Consider the following 14,550-nt stretch of genomic DNA (forward strand, 5'->3'; position numbering starts at 1 on the left):
TTAGCATATAAAAAATTGATGACCTGAGTATATTTTTTTAAAAAAAAAAAGACCGATTCCAAGCAGATATCCTTGTGTTTTATGAATGGACGTGAGTTCACTAAGATTTTACAAGTATTTTGTATAATAGTCTTATGAATAGATTGTCTTACTGCAATGGTCAGGAGGTTTTCAGCACTGAACAATAAGATGATTAAATAATACTTACTTTTAAGTTGAGTGATGTAGAAAGTGTCTGTCTGCATATTCAACGAAAACGATAATGGTACAGATATGTTGTAAATTTAAATTTCTTAACACAGTACAATTTTATGTTGAATTAACTGGAGAAAAAGTATGTAATACACTCTTTGTACAGGTTTATAGACACAGTTAAGATTTAAGCAAAATGACGGAAACATTACTATTAAGGGGCAATGTGAAATGTTGAATCTAACTAGAAAAAAAAAAAAACATAATAATAAACTCTTTATACAGGTTTCTATACTCAATGTAGACTTTACCAAAATTGAGGAAACATTACTGTTAAGTAGTGATGTGAGAAGTTTGTCTTTATAAGATTATTGTAATCTTATCAACGCTTATTTTTTTCCTTTCAGGAATGTGCTGGTAATTGTGGTGTGAATGCGGTGCATTTTAAATGATGGTAAAAAATGAGATAAAGAAATTCTCGTTGATTCTGGTGTTGATCTTGGCATAAAATAATTGACGAAAAGATAAAGTCATAGTCGTTTGCATTGTCAGTTTTTTTGTATTTTATGATAAATACAGGGTTGAAAAGGGGCTGTACTTTGGCCAATGTTATTTTAATTTTGGCAGTGTGGTAAAAACAAAGAGGCGTAACATACATTTTCAATGGGTGATTATGCTTCATTCTTAAACATTATATTAAGTAACGTTTTGCTATTGGTTTGAAAGTATTTATAAAGTTTGAAAGCAGTCGAATACACCAGACGTTATATCGATACCTTTAGTTCACTAGAAATTTCAGAGATGATTTCTTCATGGACTTTTTCCGTTTTCCTCGCTTTGGGCATTATCAAATTTGTTCAACCACATTCGTTGGAGAATTCAGCTGGCAGGTAAAGACAAATTCTATATAGTTATATACATAACTTTGAACTTTAGCGCTTTTTTTATTAAATGATTAAGCCTCTTATGTTATTTATCTATCTTATTATTGTCAAAATCTCTCGCAGGTGTTACAGACAAGGCTGTTCATCAATGTGATAATAAGGAGATTAGTTTGAAAATATCTGAGCTAAAGGAAATAAGTCTTAGATGATGAGCCTGAACACAAAGCTTCACCCAATTTTAACTTTTGCTTGTACAAGGGTTAATTGATAAACGCACGGCATTTTCCTCTCTAAAAGTGTATAAAGGGACAAACCTTTATTTTTTTCTTCTGCTGCAACCAATGCACTAAGCAATCTCAAGGAGTTAATGTAATTCTATATAACATGACAACAACCATAAAATAAGTAGGATAAGATAAAAATAAATAAGTAAATAATAGATTAAAATGATCAAAACAACAATTATTATATCATTTTGTTTAAGTTACGTTAATAAATAGTGAAGTTATGACATTGAATTATTTTGTCTCATATTTTCATATAAATGTGTTTATCATTCATATATGTCTGATCTGTGTTCATAATTGTATAATCATATTTTGATTTTCAACATTCACATCTCAGTGGTATGAATATATTGAAGACGGAGGATTTAGAGCAAGATGGTTGGAGGATGGTATTTAGAGGGACATCTGGCAATGGTCATAGTGTTTTCCATGCTTGGATGGAAGGTAAAGTTGATTATATTTTTAAACCTGTAAATGTTCCTTGATCCTTTTCGTATGAAAATATTAGTGTTGAAATATTGCTTATAAACCTTACAGCACTGAATAACTCAAATGGAAATAGAGACATATGCAAGGTTTAACTATAAATACAAGACAACTGCATACTCTTAACCTGTGATGTTAAAGCCGACGGGCTAAAGTGTTACAGGTCGGTATTACCATGTAACATTTGCAACTACGTGTGAAGAAGTCCCGACATACCTGTGTCAGTGCCTCAGATGCCTAACTAGATAAGCGTTTCGTGGAGCACTACAACCCCCCCCCCAACCAAAAAAAAAAAACAAAAAAAAAACAAAAAAAAAACAACAAAAAAAACCACAAAAAAACAACAAAAAACACCAAACAAACAAAACACACACACACGCACGCACGCACGCACGCACCAACACACACACACACGCACGCACGCACGCACGCACACACACACACACACACACAAAAAAAAACAACAACAATAACAACAAAAACGTTAAACCCCAGAGATTAAAGATATGTATTTCAAAATGTGGATAACGTTTTAATGGCATGAAAAGTTAATTATAATCAAATGCTTCTAAGATTTCGTACGATAAACTCTGCATATTGAACAACCCTCATAATTGCCAAACACGCTTAAAGAAGCAAAATGTGGTTCAGCTAAATGGCCGTAGAGAATTTTATTTCAAAATAATAATAGGATACCAAAAAAGGAAAGTTTTTGAAATCATGTAATATTAGCATTTCATTGACATAATAAGCCTTGAAAAAAATCATACAAAAAGTCATTTAAGGGTTTGTTTCGACGATTTGAATGTTCTTGAAGATAACACACATCTTTGTTTAAAACACACACCCTATAACGGTGATTGGATACTGTTTTACACATACATTTTTATCATTGCGCATTGATAGGTTTAATATTTTTGCCCAACATTTTATGTCTTATAAGTCAACAAATGAAGTTTAAGCATTGTTATTTGTCATAACAGATTAAGTATGTTACATTTAACAAGGTAGAGATAATTGTTGTAGTTTTTATAATTTTCCATGATTTTCAGGAAAGAATTCAAATCAAGACAAACCAGTTTCTATGAAACGTTCTCATGGTTTACATTATCGGGATGACATCTTAGACAACTGGTCAAACCTTGGTATCAAGCTGGTTAAATTTGCGTTCTATGATACTGACAAAGAGGTGGCATACTTGATCTTCAACGGGAAAGATAGCGACATGAACAACTGGTTTGATAAGAGCCGCGTCATTGACTCCAGTTGGCCAGACCTGACTTCCAAAAGTACATTTAACAAATTCTCCATTGCAGGACATACCATAACTAATCTACATGATCGTCGTTTCTACATCAACAGAAATTATGGTGGATGTGCAAATGACCGTGGTCACCTTGCAGTTATCAATTCAGCTGTATCTAAGCCCGTATGTTTGTTTGACAGCCAGCCATCGTACCCAGCATTTATATATTCGAAATATAATTCGGTCGACTTCTTTCAGAGAAGAATGTTTGGTACTGCAGATTTCATGGTGGTTTCCATAAAAACACACGTTGGCTAAATGTAAACATCACAGTGTCAAAATACCTTAATTTGTTCAACACTTATAAGAACACAAACCATTTGCAATTGTTAGTTCAAGGACATTTTTTCTGTTATCTGTTAAACTGATTTCTAGGTTACGTTTATACAAATTGAATGTTTATTTTCCTGATGATATTGAATTGCGTACAAAGTTTGATTTTTAAGACAGTTATGTAACACCAATTTTTCAAAATGTCTTGTATGGAATGACCATCAATAAATCTTTAACAACATCTTTACAATGCATTGTACATGATATTTCCATATGCAGCAAAATATTGACCATTGAATGTTGTTAAGCTATGTTTGTGAACAAAATACAATATAATAACAAATAAAAACATACATGCAACGGAAACATTTTCATAGTTCTTATGATCAATTTTCTCAAACTTCTCTGGTACATGTACAGAATAAGTGAACACAATAAGATGTTCCAAAGCACAGAATCCCATATACAATGCAAGGCGTGAAAAGCCATGTTTTTGTTCCTTCACAGAACTTTAAAAACAAAATTCTTTTCAATTTATTTTATGATTCCTATCACGATACAAACAATTATGCTACGGATTTTAGGGAGGTCAAAGATGTATACCATACCAATTTATGCATATCATATCATAAAGCTATAATGTAATAAATTACGATAAATAAAAAATACTAAACTTACCAGTTTGTTGAACTGAATTTACAATTGTAAATATAAGCTTGACAAGTGTATACTTGCAAACTGTCTGTACTGTGACTTATCCAAAGTATAAAAAACACAATGTGCAAAGTGAAAGAAATGAAAGGTGAGATTAAGTTTACAGAAAAATAGATGTACTGCTGTTTCTGAAACTTTTCTCAAAGGTTCCAAATCCCGTAAACTGGTGACAATTTTAATCAAACCACCATTATTCATTAACTAATAATAAATCACCGACATACAATCTTTAAAACACTGATACCAACCAAAAGCAGTTCGGGATGATACTTGCCAAGAATCAATTAGCCATATTTCAAAATGTCACAGGGTAAGAAAAAAGCCTGAGCGCGACTCGAACCCCGGCCCTTTGGAAAACTGTTCTGCGGCTTAACCAACTTACACATCTTTTCCCTTAAATAGTGAGCAGTTCTGTACCGTTCGCCTAGTGGTTAAGGCGTCCCCCTTTGGATCGGGAGGTCGAATGTTCGAGCCCCACGGAGAGCGTTAATTGAATGATGAATGTTTTTCGAGGGAGTTGTTCCGAAATGGCCGCTTTGTGAGCTGCGAGGTAGTTAAAATGAATGGTTATCGACTTCTATCCGGCTGACGCCTGGCATATTGGTAGGAGATGAGAGGTACATGGTATACGTGCAAAAGACAAGAAAATAATGTTTGGATCGCGGATTTCATGGTGATTTTTATAAAGGCAGGATTGTAAGATATTGCATTTTCCACACGCACGCACAGACACGCTGGTCGACAATCTTTCTTGGTTAACTCTTCTAATATACATATCCATTATCTTTACCTGAAGAACGTTTTGGTATGTTAAATTATATAATATTTCTTTTTTCTATTGAAATTATACTTAATAGTTGCATATCCTAATATCAGAACGGAATGATACATATTATATAAAACCTTTTTGTTAAAATACCAAAAATGTCTTATTTAACAATTTAATTATTCAGTGTTTCTATATCTATACACTCTCAGATATCTAATTTAACACACACAATTTTGTTATTTTGCTCGGACGTAAGAATGTTATGATGTACTTTTCACTTTTCCTTTTGACAGACTTCAACAAAATCGACACTGCTCTCGATGGATATCATTTTTTTTTTCAGAATTCTTTTTTACATAATAGGAAAATTTGTTTCCAGTGTTCTAGCCAAAATGTGTTGACAATCAGACTGCCTTTGTATTTTTATTCCGAGAAAAATATATTCAAATTGTTATTTTTCACAAGAATTATGTCTGAAATAGGTTTAAAACATATGCTGATAACAAACAAGGGAACAACGCCGTGACGTAAAGCCATGGTCCCTGAATTGAGAAGCAAACATCCTAACACTTGGCCTGACCTGTGTGTACATTAAGTTACAGAACAAACTTGATTGATAATAATAGGAGCATTTTGTGTCATCTACTTTGTTTGCTGTGTCTTTTGAATCATGGTATGCTCGGCTCCTTTATTCTTTGGGTCAAATGAGAGATATACATTGCTGGATGCACTCAAATGATTTGCAAATGATTGTAACTTTTATATTTTACTTTCATACTATGCTACTACATCAAGTTTCTACCACATCATTGCGTATTGGCGATGTGGCCGAGTGATGAACGCGTCGGACAAGTAATCAATCTAAGGATTGCTGACCGCGTAGGTTCGAACCCTGTCTGGGGCAAGCCGTTGTTTTCTTGAGCAAGAAATATATTTACACTCATTACATAATACCGGTTGGTTCCAGGAACGGTTCAATAGTGTTTCAATAAGCTAAAGCTTATAGCTTCCAACACAATCGAACTAAATAAATTTGCATAAACTAAACTTTTGGCGATGTGAATTGTATAATTATTTTTATGCCAACTAAATATTGAATTTTATTGTATTGTTAAGAAACAAATAAACATGATCAATGAAAGCTTTAACGTATCATGAAAAATTGCAAAATCTTTGTTTGTCACGTCTGGGGGATATCATTTAACGAACCAAAGAAATTTTAAGAATATGGTGAGCGAATCTGATTCTAAAAGCACTAAATATAACAGAGATAATACATTGTGACGATATTTTGTTACCCACTCACCAAGATGCGCAATGGCATGACAGATGAATTAAGTAACATTTCATAAGCATACAAAAATGCCTATTAAGGACATCTATAAAACAAAAACTATACCAAAATATATACCGGTAACCAAAACCCTTTAACTTATATGTCATCAAGTCGACAATCTGACAGATCTTTAAAACATTGATTGGATAGATAATGTAGACTCTCTCTCTGTAGTTTTGAAAAAAATGTATGGATTGTTTCAAAACTGATCTGAGTACGGTATTTCATTAAGATATTACTTAAGATTACAGATAACAACTTGTGAAAATATTTGTAGAAATGACATCTAAAATTGTCACATGTTGAAATGGAAAGACAGTTGCCGATGAAATAGAAACTGGTATTTTCTCAGGCACCATGTTGCACTCAAGTGGTTTTCATATTGAAATAAAGCAAATGACAAAAATGACTGACTTTGATGTCCTTTAATTTGGACGAAGGGTTTAGTTAAAAAAAAATTACACACTTTCCAAGGTATAGAGGCAGAACCGTCTGACTTAAATAATTGAAATATTTTTAGGTAGGTTTCAAGCACGTATTGTTTAGCTTTTCTTATCGTTTTATCTAATACCCACATATACAGCGACATAAAAAGACGAAATATACAAAATATCTTTTCAAGTACAGTCACGTATTTTATAGGAAACAATAATTCGGAACTTGCAAGTCTTAGCTCTGAAATCATATGATAAAATTGATCAATACAAATCACCAAAAACGGAAGCACGCAAAATAAAATACACATCAGCAACCTATAAAAATGGTGAAAACCACAAATATTCAACATAAAATACTAACTTCACATCATCTTACCAGCTTTTAAACCATAATAATTAACATTTACATTTATCTTCATAAACAGAAAATCTACTATGAAAATCCTTACAAGACAAAATCACCTATTACAATTCAACCAATAGCAACCAAATATATCTAACCAAACAAGTATAGCTCAACAACCAAATTCAATTCAACGACCTCATGCAATGAACCTAGATCAATTAAGATCACCGAAATTACTTCGACCGAATTCAACAAATTCATAGAATTACATTGAAAACAACAATATTTCCTGCTCTAAAATCCTTATACATTTCGAGTCTGCCTTCCCTAAACAGATGTCAGTTTATACAAAACACTACCATGATCATAAACTAATTGTTATAATAACATATTTCCATTCAAATGTATATTTTACCTAATTTTCAAACAACAACGGATTGAAAAGAAAAGAGAAACAAATAGCAGATTAAAACATGATATCTACAATCAACTGTAAGAAAAACATCGCTGTTGGAATAGAAATCAACAGAGTAGACAGTATGTCATAAACCGAACATACAACCTTATTAATATTGTTGTTTTTGCCATTCTTTTCGCGTTCCGTTGTCTTTATTTTCTATCTCCAATACTGCTTACAATTTTTCCCGACTAACTTAATGAAGACTGGAGAGAGTTTTTTTTGTCAAATCAAGAAAATGTAAACATTCATCTTCTCAGAGAAAGAAAGCCTGACATAGAACATTTGGAAAGTGACTTTACTAAATCTGACATGTGGTCATGAGTGGTTCCGATAAACTCTAAATCAAGGTTGGTGGATTGTTATGAACTTTCAAGACTTTTGTTATCATATTCTAAAACCATGCAAGGTTTCTGGTTAGTTGATTCTTTTATACAGTTTTCACTCTGTTATATGTCTGTATGTCACAGTAGCATACGCCATAAACTTGCTAACGGGTTCCGGTTTTTCACTTGCAGAATCACTTTTGTGATTTGTGCAAAATAATAGTGGGTATGAAAGGAAGTTTCTATTAAAACTTGAATCAATATCATACCAGCGTCTTGTACATTTTTAACATAATCCGATTAACGCAGTTCAGAAAAGTGTCGGTTAATATAAGCAAATATTAGGGAGCGATGCTCCGTCGTAACGAAGAAAGACCATACGCTTTTTTCTTGAGTTTGACAGTCTAACAATTGATCTAATACAAATCTTAACCATAACAAACTAAATATTAAAAAAAATAATGCAAAGGTGCTAAATTTGATAGCCATAAAACGTTACACGTGGAATTTTAAGAATATTAAAAACTATAAAGCATTGACAAATTCAATAAACGTCAGGTTAATCCTTGATGGATGCCTAGGTGCAATTTAAAGATCCTCATGTTGCATCACGTAGTTTCGCGATTTTATAGATGAATTGGTAATACTTTGACTTTATAGACAATTTTTGAGCTCTGCATACAGTAAAGTGAGTTACGCACAGAGTTTAGCATATATATATATTTGTGGGGTAAAGGATTGCGGCCCTTTGTCATGTCTCGTCTAGAAGAATTAAATTTTATGCAGCCTCAATAAATTTTTAATGTACTCCTTCCTTACTTGCGATACGCTTTATAGTGCTGCAAATCAGCCTATTTTACTAGCCTATTTAGAGAGGTAAGTGGTCTATGTCACCCAACAGCATGTTTCATATACCAAAATGTTTGTTTGTATATGTAGTTTTCGGAATGGATATTTATTTGACCCGACTCCGATGCGAAGCTAAGATATCCAAGATGGCGTCAAAGATGGCCGCCAAATTCTAAATATTCTAGTATATTTACGTTGGCTAATATTTTTCTCAGTTTTTTTAAATCAGTTGAAATTTAACATGAAATTATTTATTTTCTAACTCACTCATGCTATAAATTCTGACTTTAATACATTTCTTTTTAGTTTTCATCATCTTATTTTAACGAAAAAAGAAAAAAATATGTTGCAAACTGGGTGACCTTCTCTTAATATGCGTAACTTATTACTTTATTTTTGTTTAAACTGATTAACATTCATGATTTCGTTTCATACAGATTTAAAAATGTATCTGTATATCTTTAGAATAAGTTAAATCTGCCATAAATATATTTAATTGATCTAAACACACATACAAAGTGGGTGGGGTATTACGAACAGCGGTCAACTGTAAATTAGATACTTCTTTGTTTTATATTATAATGAAAAGTGATATTAAAAAAATTAACAATATTTTGAATTATTAAGCGATGAGAAATCTTTTCTTTCATAGATAATGCCCTGCATGTGTGTCTTAATGTTGAACTATCTCTTTTAATTTCTTTATGCAAAGAATAAGGAACTTATTGACTGACCTGCAATTTGGTATTCGCGTTGAACTTGTGCTAGCCCTTGGTTAAGGATTTGTTTGCAAGCTTCTTTCTCCTTAGCAATAAACAGTCATTGTCAGTCTTCAAATATGATTTTGATTCACTTTTAAAGACCCAGTACTAAGCATTGATTTAGAAATAATTATATTTCTTTATAAACATAAAAGAATTTCTATGGACAAGATTTATCTCCACAACCATTGAGGTAATGCACTTGAAACTAAACACATCTTTTGAGATCATTATTGTAGGTTACTTCTCTCTAAATGTTTCTTCAAAGAAATTCAAAACTTTATGAATAAGAAAATTCCTTATTCATTCAGGCTGATGATTTTGAATATTCGAGCGTGCTGTTCGATATGCAGCTCTTGTTTGATAAGTATGATAATTTATAATTGAACTGTGTTTGGAATTTTGTAATTATTGATGACGGATATAATATAAACATGAAAATGTAAGATGTAATTTGCTAGAACATTTGAAATGGTAGGTAATTCATTTTACAGTAAGAGACTTTCCTGCTAGACTGGATCTGAATTATGAAAAAAATAGTATATTTATAGTGAGTGAATTAAAAAAATGAGAGCAGTTTCAATTTAGCTCGATTATTTGACGATTAAGGAGAACTATCCTAGTTCCCCAATCGTCGGCTTCGGCGTAACCACTTGCGTTAATGTATGCATAGCACCTCAAATATTTTCAAAGTCCATTGACAAAATAATGGCTTTGAAACTTGCACATTTGTTTACCATCATGTCCCCAACATGAACACTCAAGGAGGTAACTCTATCAAGCATTTTGACATAATTATGTCCCTTTTTTCAACTTTGAATTTACAATAAAGTTTGTGTACCACCTCGAATATTTTCAAATTCCATTGACTTCTGGATTTGAAACTGTGTACACTTGTTCACCATCATTCCCCCATTCTGTACACAGAAGGGGGTATCTTTATCAAGCATTTTGACAGAATTATGCCCCTTATTCGCCTTACATTGTACGTTTAAGATTGCGTACCACCTCAGATAATTTCAAAATTTCAACGTCATATCGCTTTGAGACCTTGCACACATTTTTCCCCATTATAATCTCAATCTGTGTACAGGAGGAGGCTATATACTGTATCAAGCTTTTACTTTACAATATTATGCTCCATTTTTCTACTATCCCGCACTGAACATAGTCGAGCACGCTGTCCTACTGACAGCTCTTGTATATGAATTTTGAGAAAATTTATAAATAATTTGTTTCAAACTGTTGTTAAATTAATGGGAGGAATTAAGAAGAGCTTTTTATTGGGCGACAATAGCTGAACATTTCCCTGGCGGGTACTTTAAAGTAATACTAGGTGCTGGGGGGGGGGCGAAGACGGTAACTTGCACTTTCCAGTACCGTCACTTTCCAGTACCGTCCATGAACAGGCTCAATCAAACCGAGCCTGCAACATCAGGTTTCAGTGTTGTGAGGCACGCGTAAAAAGCTGCATTTTACCTAATTTCAGTGATATATTTAATAGGTCCTTCGGAATGGTGGTGACTGTGTTGGTAGTTTTTGGTCCGGATCACGGCAGTAAGCCACATTGAATTTACCAGAGCGCAGTTCAGCCACCGCATCGTTCCTGGGCAGGCTGCCAAGCAGTTTACCAGTACTAGTTGCCTTCACTTTCTCAAAGGACTGAAACTTCTGTACGTTCCAGAGCAGAGGAACAGTGCGAATGACCGTAGAAAAAATTTCATGATCATTCACAACGAAAGTGGGGAGTCATCCGCTCTACCTATTGAGCTAACCGGACGGATTTTATCAACTTGACTTTTTTTTGTTCTCAAAGGATCGTCTCTTTTCCCGAAGTTTACAATCAAAATGCCAATGATATGTTACTGGCACCAGATAGCTGAGTTTCTTTTAAATTGTTACGGCAGGGATATTATGTGAACAAGATCATCAAGGAAAGGCGGTGTTCACTGAACGCAAGTCTCTCTCCTAATTCACAAACGGAGGTTATACATTGCCTTAAATAACACTTACCGCTACCTAGATGATATCATTAACATGAATAATCCTTATTTTGATCAAATTATGTCAAATGAAATCCTAAATATATCAAAGTGAACTTAAAATGAATAAGACAAACTCTTCATCTTTTTTAGATTTAAACATTTCTATCATTAACAATAACATAGTAACTAAAATGTATGATAAAAGAGATGATTTGATTTTAAATATCGTTAACTGTTCGCATGTACTTCATGCAAAATCATATGGGGTATATATTTCTAAGTTAATTAGATTTGCCAGGGTCTGTTGTCGTGTGGATGATTTTAATGAACGCAATTTATTGCAAACTTCTTCAACAAGGCTATCGCTATCATAAATAACGTAAAAATTTTACAAAGTTGTATCGTCGTAATTCAGATATATTTCAAAATTTTATTGTACTTTAATAAAATTTACAACTATGTATTAGCAAGACTGGTTTTTGTTGATAGTACAGCTTATCTGTGATATGCAGTACTTTGGTAATGGTCATTAGGCTGTATCTTTTTGTCCATATTTACATGATGATTTATCTGTTTCTAATGTTACCATGACAATTGTTAGAATTTTATTTGGCGGGGTTACACTTATAGGAACATACCGGTAGTGGTAATTGCAAGCTACCATCCACACCCTCTAGCATTGGCTTAAGCAGAATTCTCAATTTTGCATAAACTGGCACACTTTAAAAGGAAATGAAGAAACTTCCAAAGATGTATTCATACGAAAGTGATCATGGTATCTTCAATGTAAAATGTTTGTGCAAGTTCACGACATACAACGTATTGTCCCCAAGTTATAGAAAACAATGGGAGAAACTAAATAAAATGGCTTTATAAAACGGGATCAAAAGACAATCTTTAAAAGCAGGCAACATATCCCAAGGGTTATTATACTATTCAAATAGGAATACTAGAATCACACAAGTCGAAAAAGGTCAAATGAAAGGAATGTAAAATATCTCAAACACAATAATAATGCCAAGCTGAACGATTTTCATATTAACATAATGTTTTATCCGACTACCATGCATGTTTCATTAAACCGAAGGCCAATGGAGTAATGATACATGTAAATAAAGATATCTATTTTTTTTTAAATAACTGTTTAAGCGACTTATAAGATAAAATACATTTCATTTTACATAAAAGGTGTGTAACATATAGATAAATAAACAATTTTACTTTGCATACTGTTCAATTCTTTAGGTGAACTTGCAACAAAATCATGCGTATTAAATTGGTAATACATTTTTGATAGGTTATTAACTAGATCTTACAAGAGTCCTCTAATGGTATCTTTCTTTTAAAATCAACTTAGGTGTGTTTAGTTACGTAAATATATTCATTCCATATAATAAATATATTCGAGGGATCAGACTTTCTCTAGATTTTTATTGACATCAACTAAAAATGGTGGGTGGGGTTCGATTTGAACAGTAATTCATTAAATTACCAGAAGAAAATTATCATATTCCTTGTTAATTATGTTAATATGTTACATGGACTGCACCAAAGAAGCTATAATTTGACAGAAACACAAAATAGGGGAAATAATTGATAGAACAAATAAGTACGAGTCACAACCTTACATTGTAAAACTATTTTAATGTAGTGCATCTCATTTTATATGTCTTACTGCTTAATAACAAACAAAGATTTCTTCAGATATGATATAAATACATTAAAGCATTACTCTCATGAGTACATTACAATAGTGGAATAACAAAATAAGTAATACATAATAAGCATAGACAAGAGTATCGTAGCAAAACCATAAGTTTAGCATTATTTTGCATATTTATGTATAAAAAAGAAAAAATGCAATCCGTTTTCTCCAGTAAAGTATTGTCGTATAAAACATTTTAAATTGCATCTTCCGTGCTAAATTTTACTTGAAATATAAAAATGGAAACAAATATGAGCCAACATTAATGTTCTAGAATATTTAGGGATTTGGCGGCCATCTTTGACGCCATCTTGGATTTCTACGCTTTGCATCGGACTTGAGCCAAATGAATATTTATTCCGGAAACTATAGACCTAGACGAACAATTTGGTATATAAAACTTGCTGTTGGCTGACATAGACCACTTCGATGCCATTTTACCCTATGAATTTGCAGCACTATTAAACGTTTTATGCGCACTTGCTTGCCATATCAATCATAATTATATATATTTATGATTGATATGGCAAGCAAAAGCGCATAAAACGTTTAATAGTGCTGCAAATTCATAGGGTAAAATGGCATCGAAGTGGTCTATGTCAGCCAACAGCAAGTTTTATATACCAAATTGTTCGTATGTGTGTGTTGTTAAGAGTGCGCGAGTACTCTTTTTGTACATAAGTGATGAAGTTCCGTCAAGACGTCATTCACGATACCGTTGTACACATAAGTCAAACACATTTTTAATACCTCCAGGGAACAAATATTTACTTCAACACTTATATATTACTTGGTATACTTCGTATACTTGATATATATTATCTGCCCGTTTCAACATTCTTTTAAATATTCAGAAGATAATTATTATAAATCCATATTTCTCTATAAAACATTTATGGTTGCTGGCAACCATTATGTGATTTTCAAAATCGTACTTAATCCAGCACAATAAAGGCAATACAGTTTTTTCATGAGAAAAAAGCTGAAACGGTATATACAAATTTCAGCGTGACTATAAAGTTTAAAGAACAGATGGGTGGGGTTGGATGTGCGCGCGAGGTGTCAGTTCGTGTTTAACATGTATCGACAACACCAGAAAGCAATCTATGTTATATTCATGTATTACAGGTACGAGTAGAAGGTAAATTTGAGATATTTGAAGTACATTGAAACAGTTACGGGAATGTAGTAAAAAATAAAATATATTTACACACACAATGCAACTTTAAAATGTAATTATTTTACGGGTCATAAATTATTTTTGATAATATGGTTAACATGGTCTTTAATAAAAAATGGTAACAGTGTTGTTTGGCAAGATTGTTGTGTGACTCATTAACTTTCGGAAGCATTTTCGCTAGTTTCCGTAATTAAGTAATAGATATACCATTGGTGCGTTGACGATTTCTGGGTTTGCGTAAATTATACCATAATCAC

The 14,550-nt window shown here is 32.6% G+C and overlaps 1 protein-coding gene across 1 annotated transcript; it reads left to right on the forward strand.

Moving 5' to 3' along the window:
- The first annotated feature begins 876 nt into the window (after nt 1–876).
- LOC132743257 (uncharacterized) lies at nt 877–4,105 on the forward strand. The gene is made up of 3 exons (XM_060731791.1): nt 877–1,082; nt 1,701–1,807; nt 2,902–4,105. The coding sequence occupies exons 1-3, from the start codon at nt 994–996 to the stop codon at nt 3,411–3,413; spliced, it is 708 nt and encodes a 235-aa protein (XP_060587774.1). The 5' UTR covers nt 877–993; the 3' UTR covers nt 3,414–4,105.
- Nucleotides 4,106–14,550: the final 10,445 nt, after the last annotated feature.

The sequence above is a fragment of the Ruditapes philippinarum genome, unplaced genomic scaffold, assembly GCF_026571515.1.
Source record: "Ruditapes philippinarum isolate M1 unplaced genomic scaffold, ASM2657151v2 ctg1614_1_1_1_1, whole genome shotgun sequence".
NCBI lineage: Eukaryota > Metazoa > Mollusca > Bivalvia > Venerida > Veneridae > Ruditapes > Ruditapes philippinarum.

What these genes read in the sequence shown, in the direction of transcription:
- LOC132743257 (XM_060731791.1), top strand. Translation starts at nt 994, where the DNA reads ATGATTTCTTCATGGACTTTTTCCGTTTTCCTCGCTTTGGGCATTATC. An exon ending in TTGGAGAATTCAGCTGGCAG is followed by an intron (nt 1,083 to 1,700) that starts GTAAAGACAAAT and finishes TTCACATCTCAG; the next exon opens with TGGTATGAATATATTGAAGA. An exon ending in TTTCCATGCTTGGATGGAAG is followed by an intron (nt 1,808 to 2,901) that starts GTAAAGTTGATT and finishes CATGATTTTCAG; the next exon opens with GAAAGAATTCAAATCAAGAC.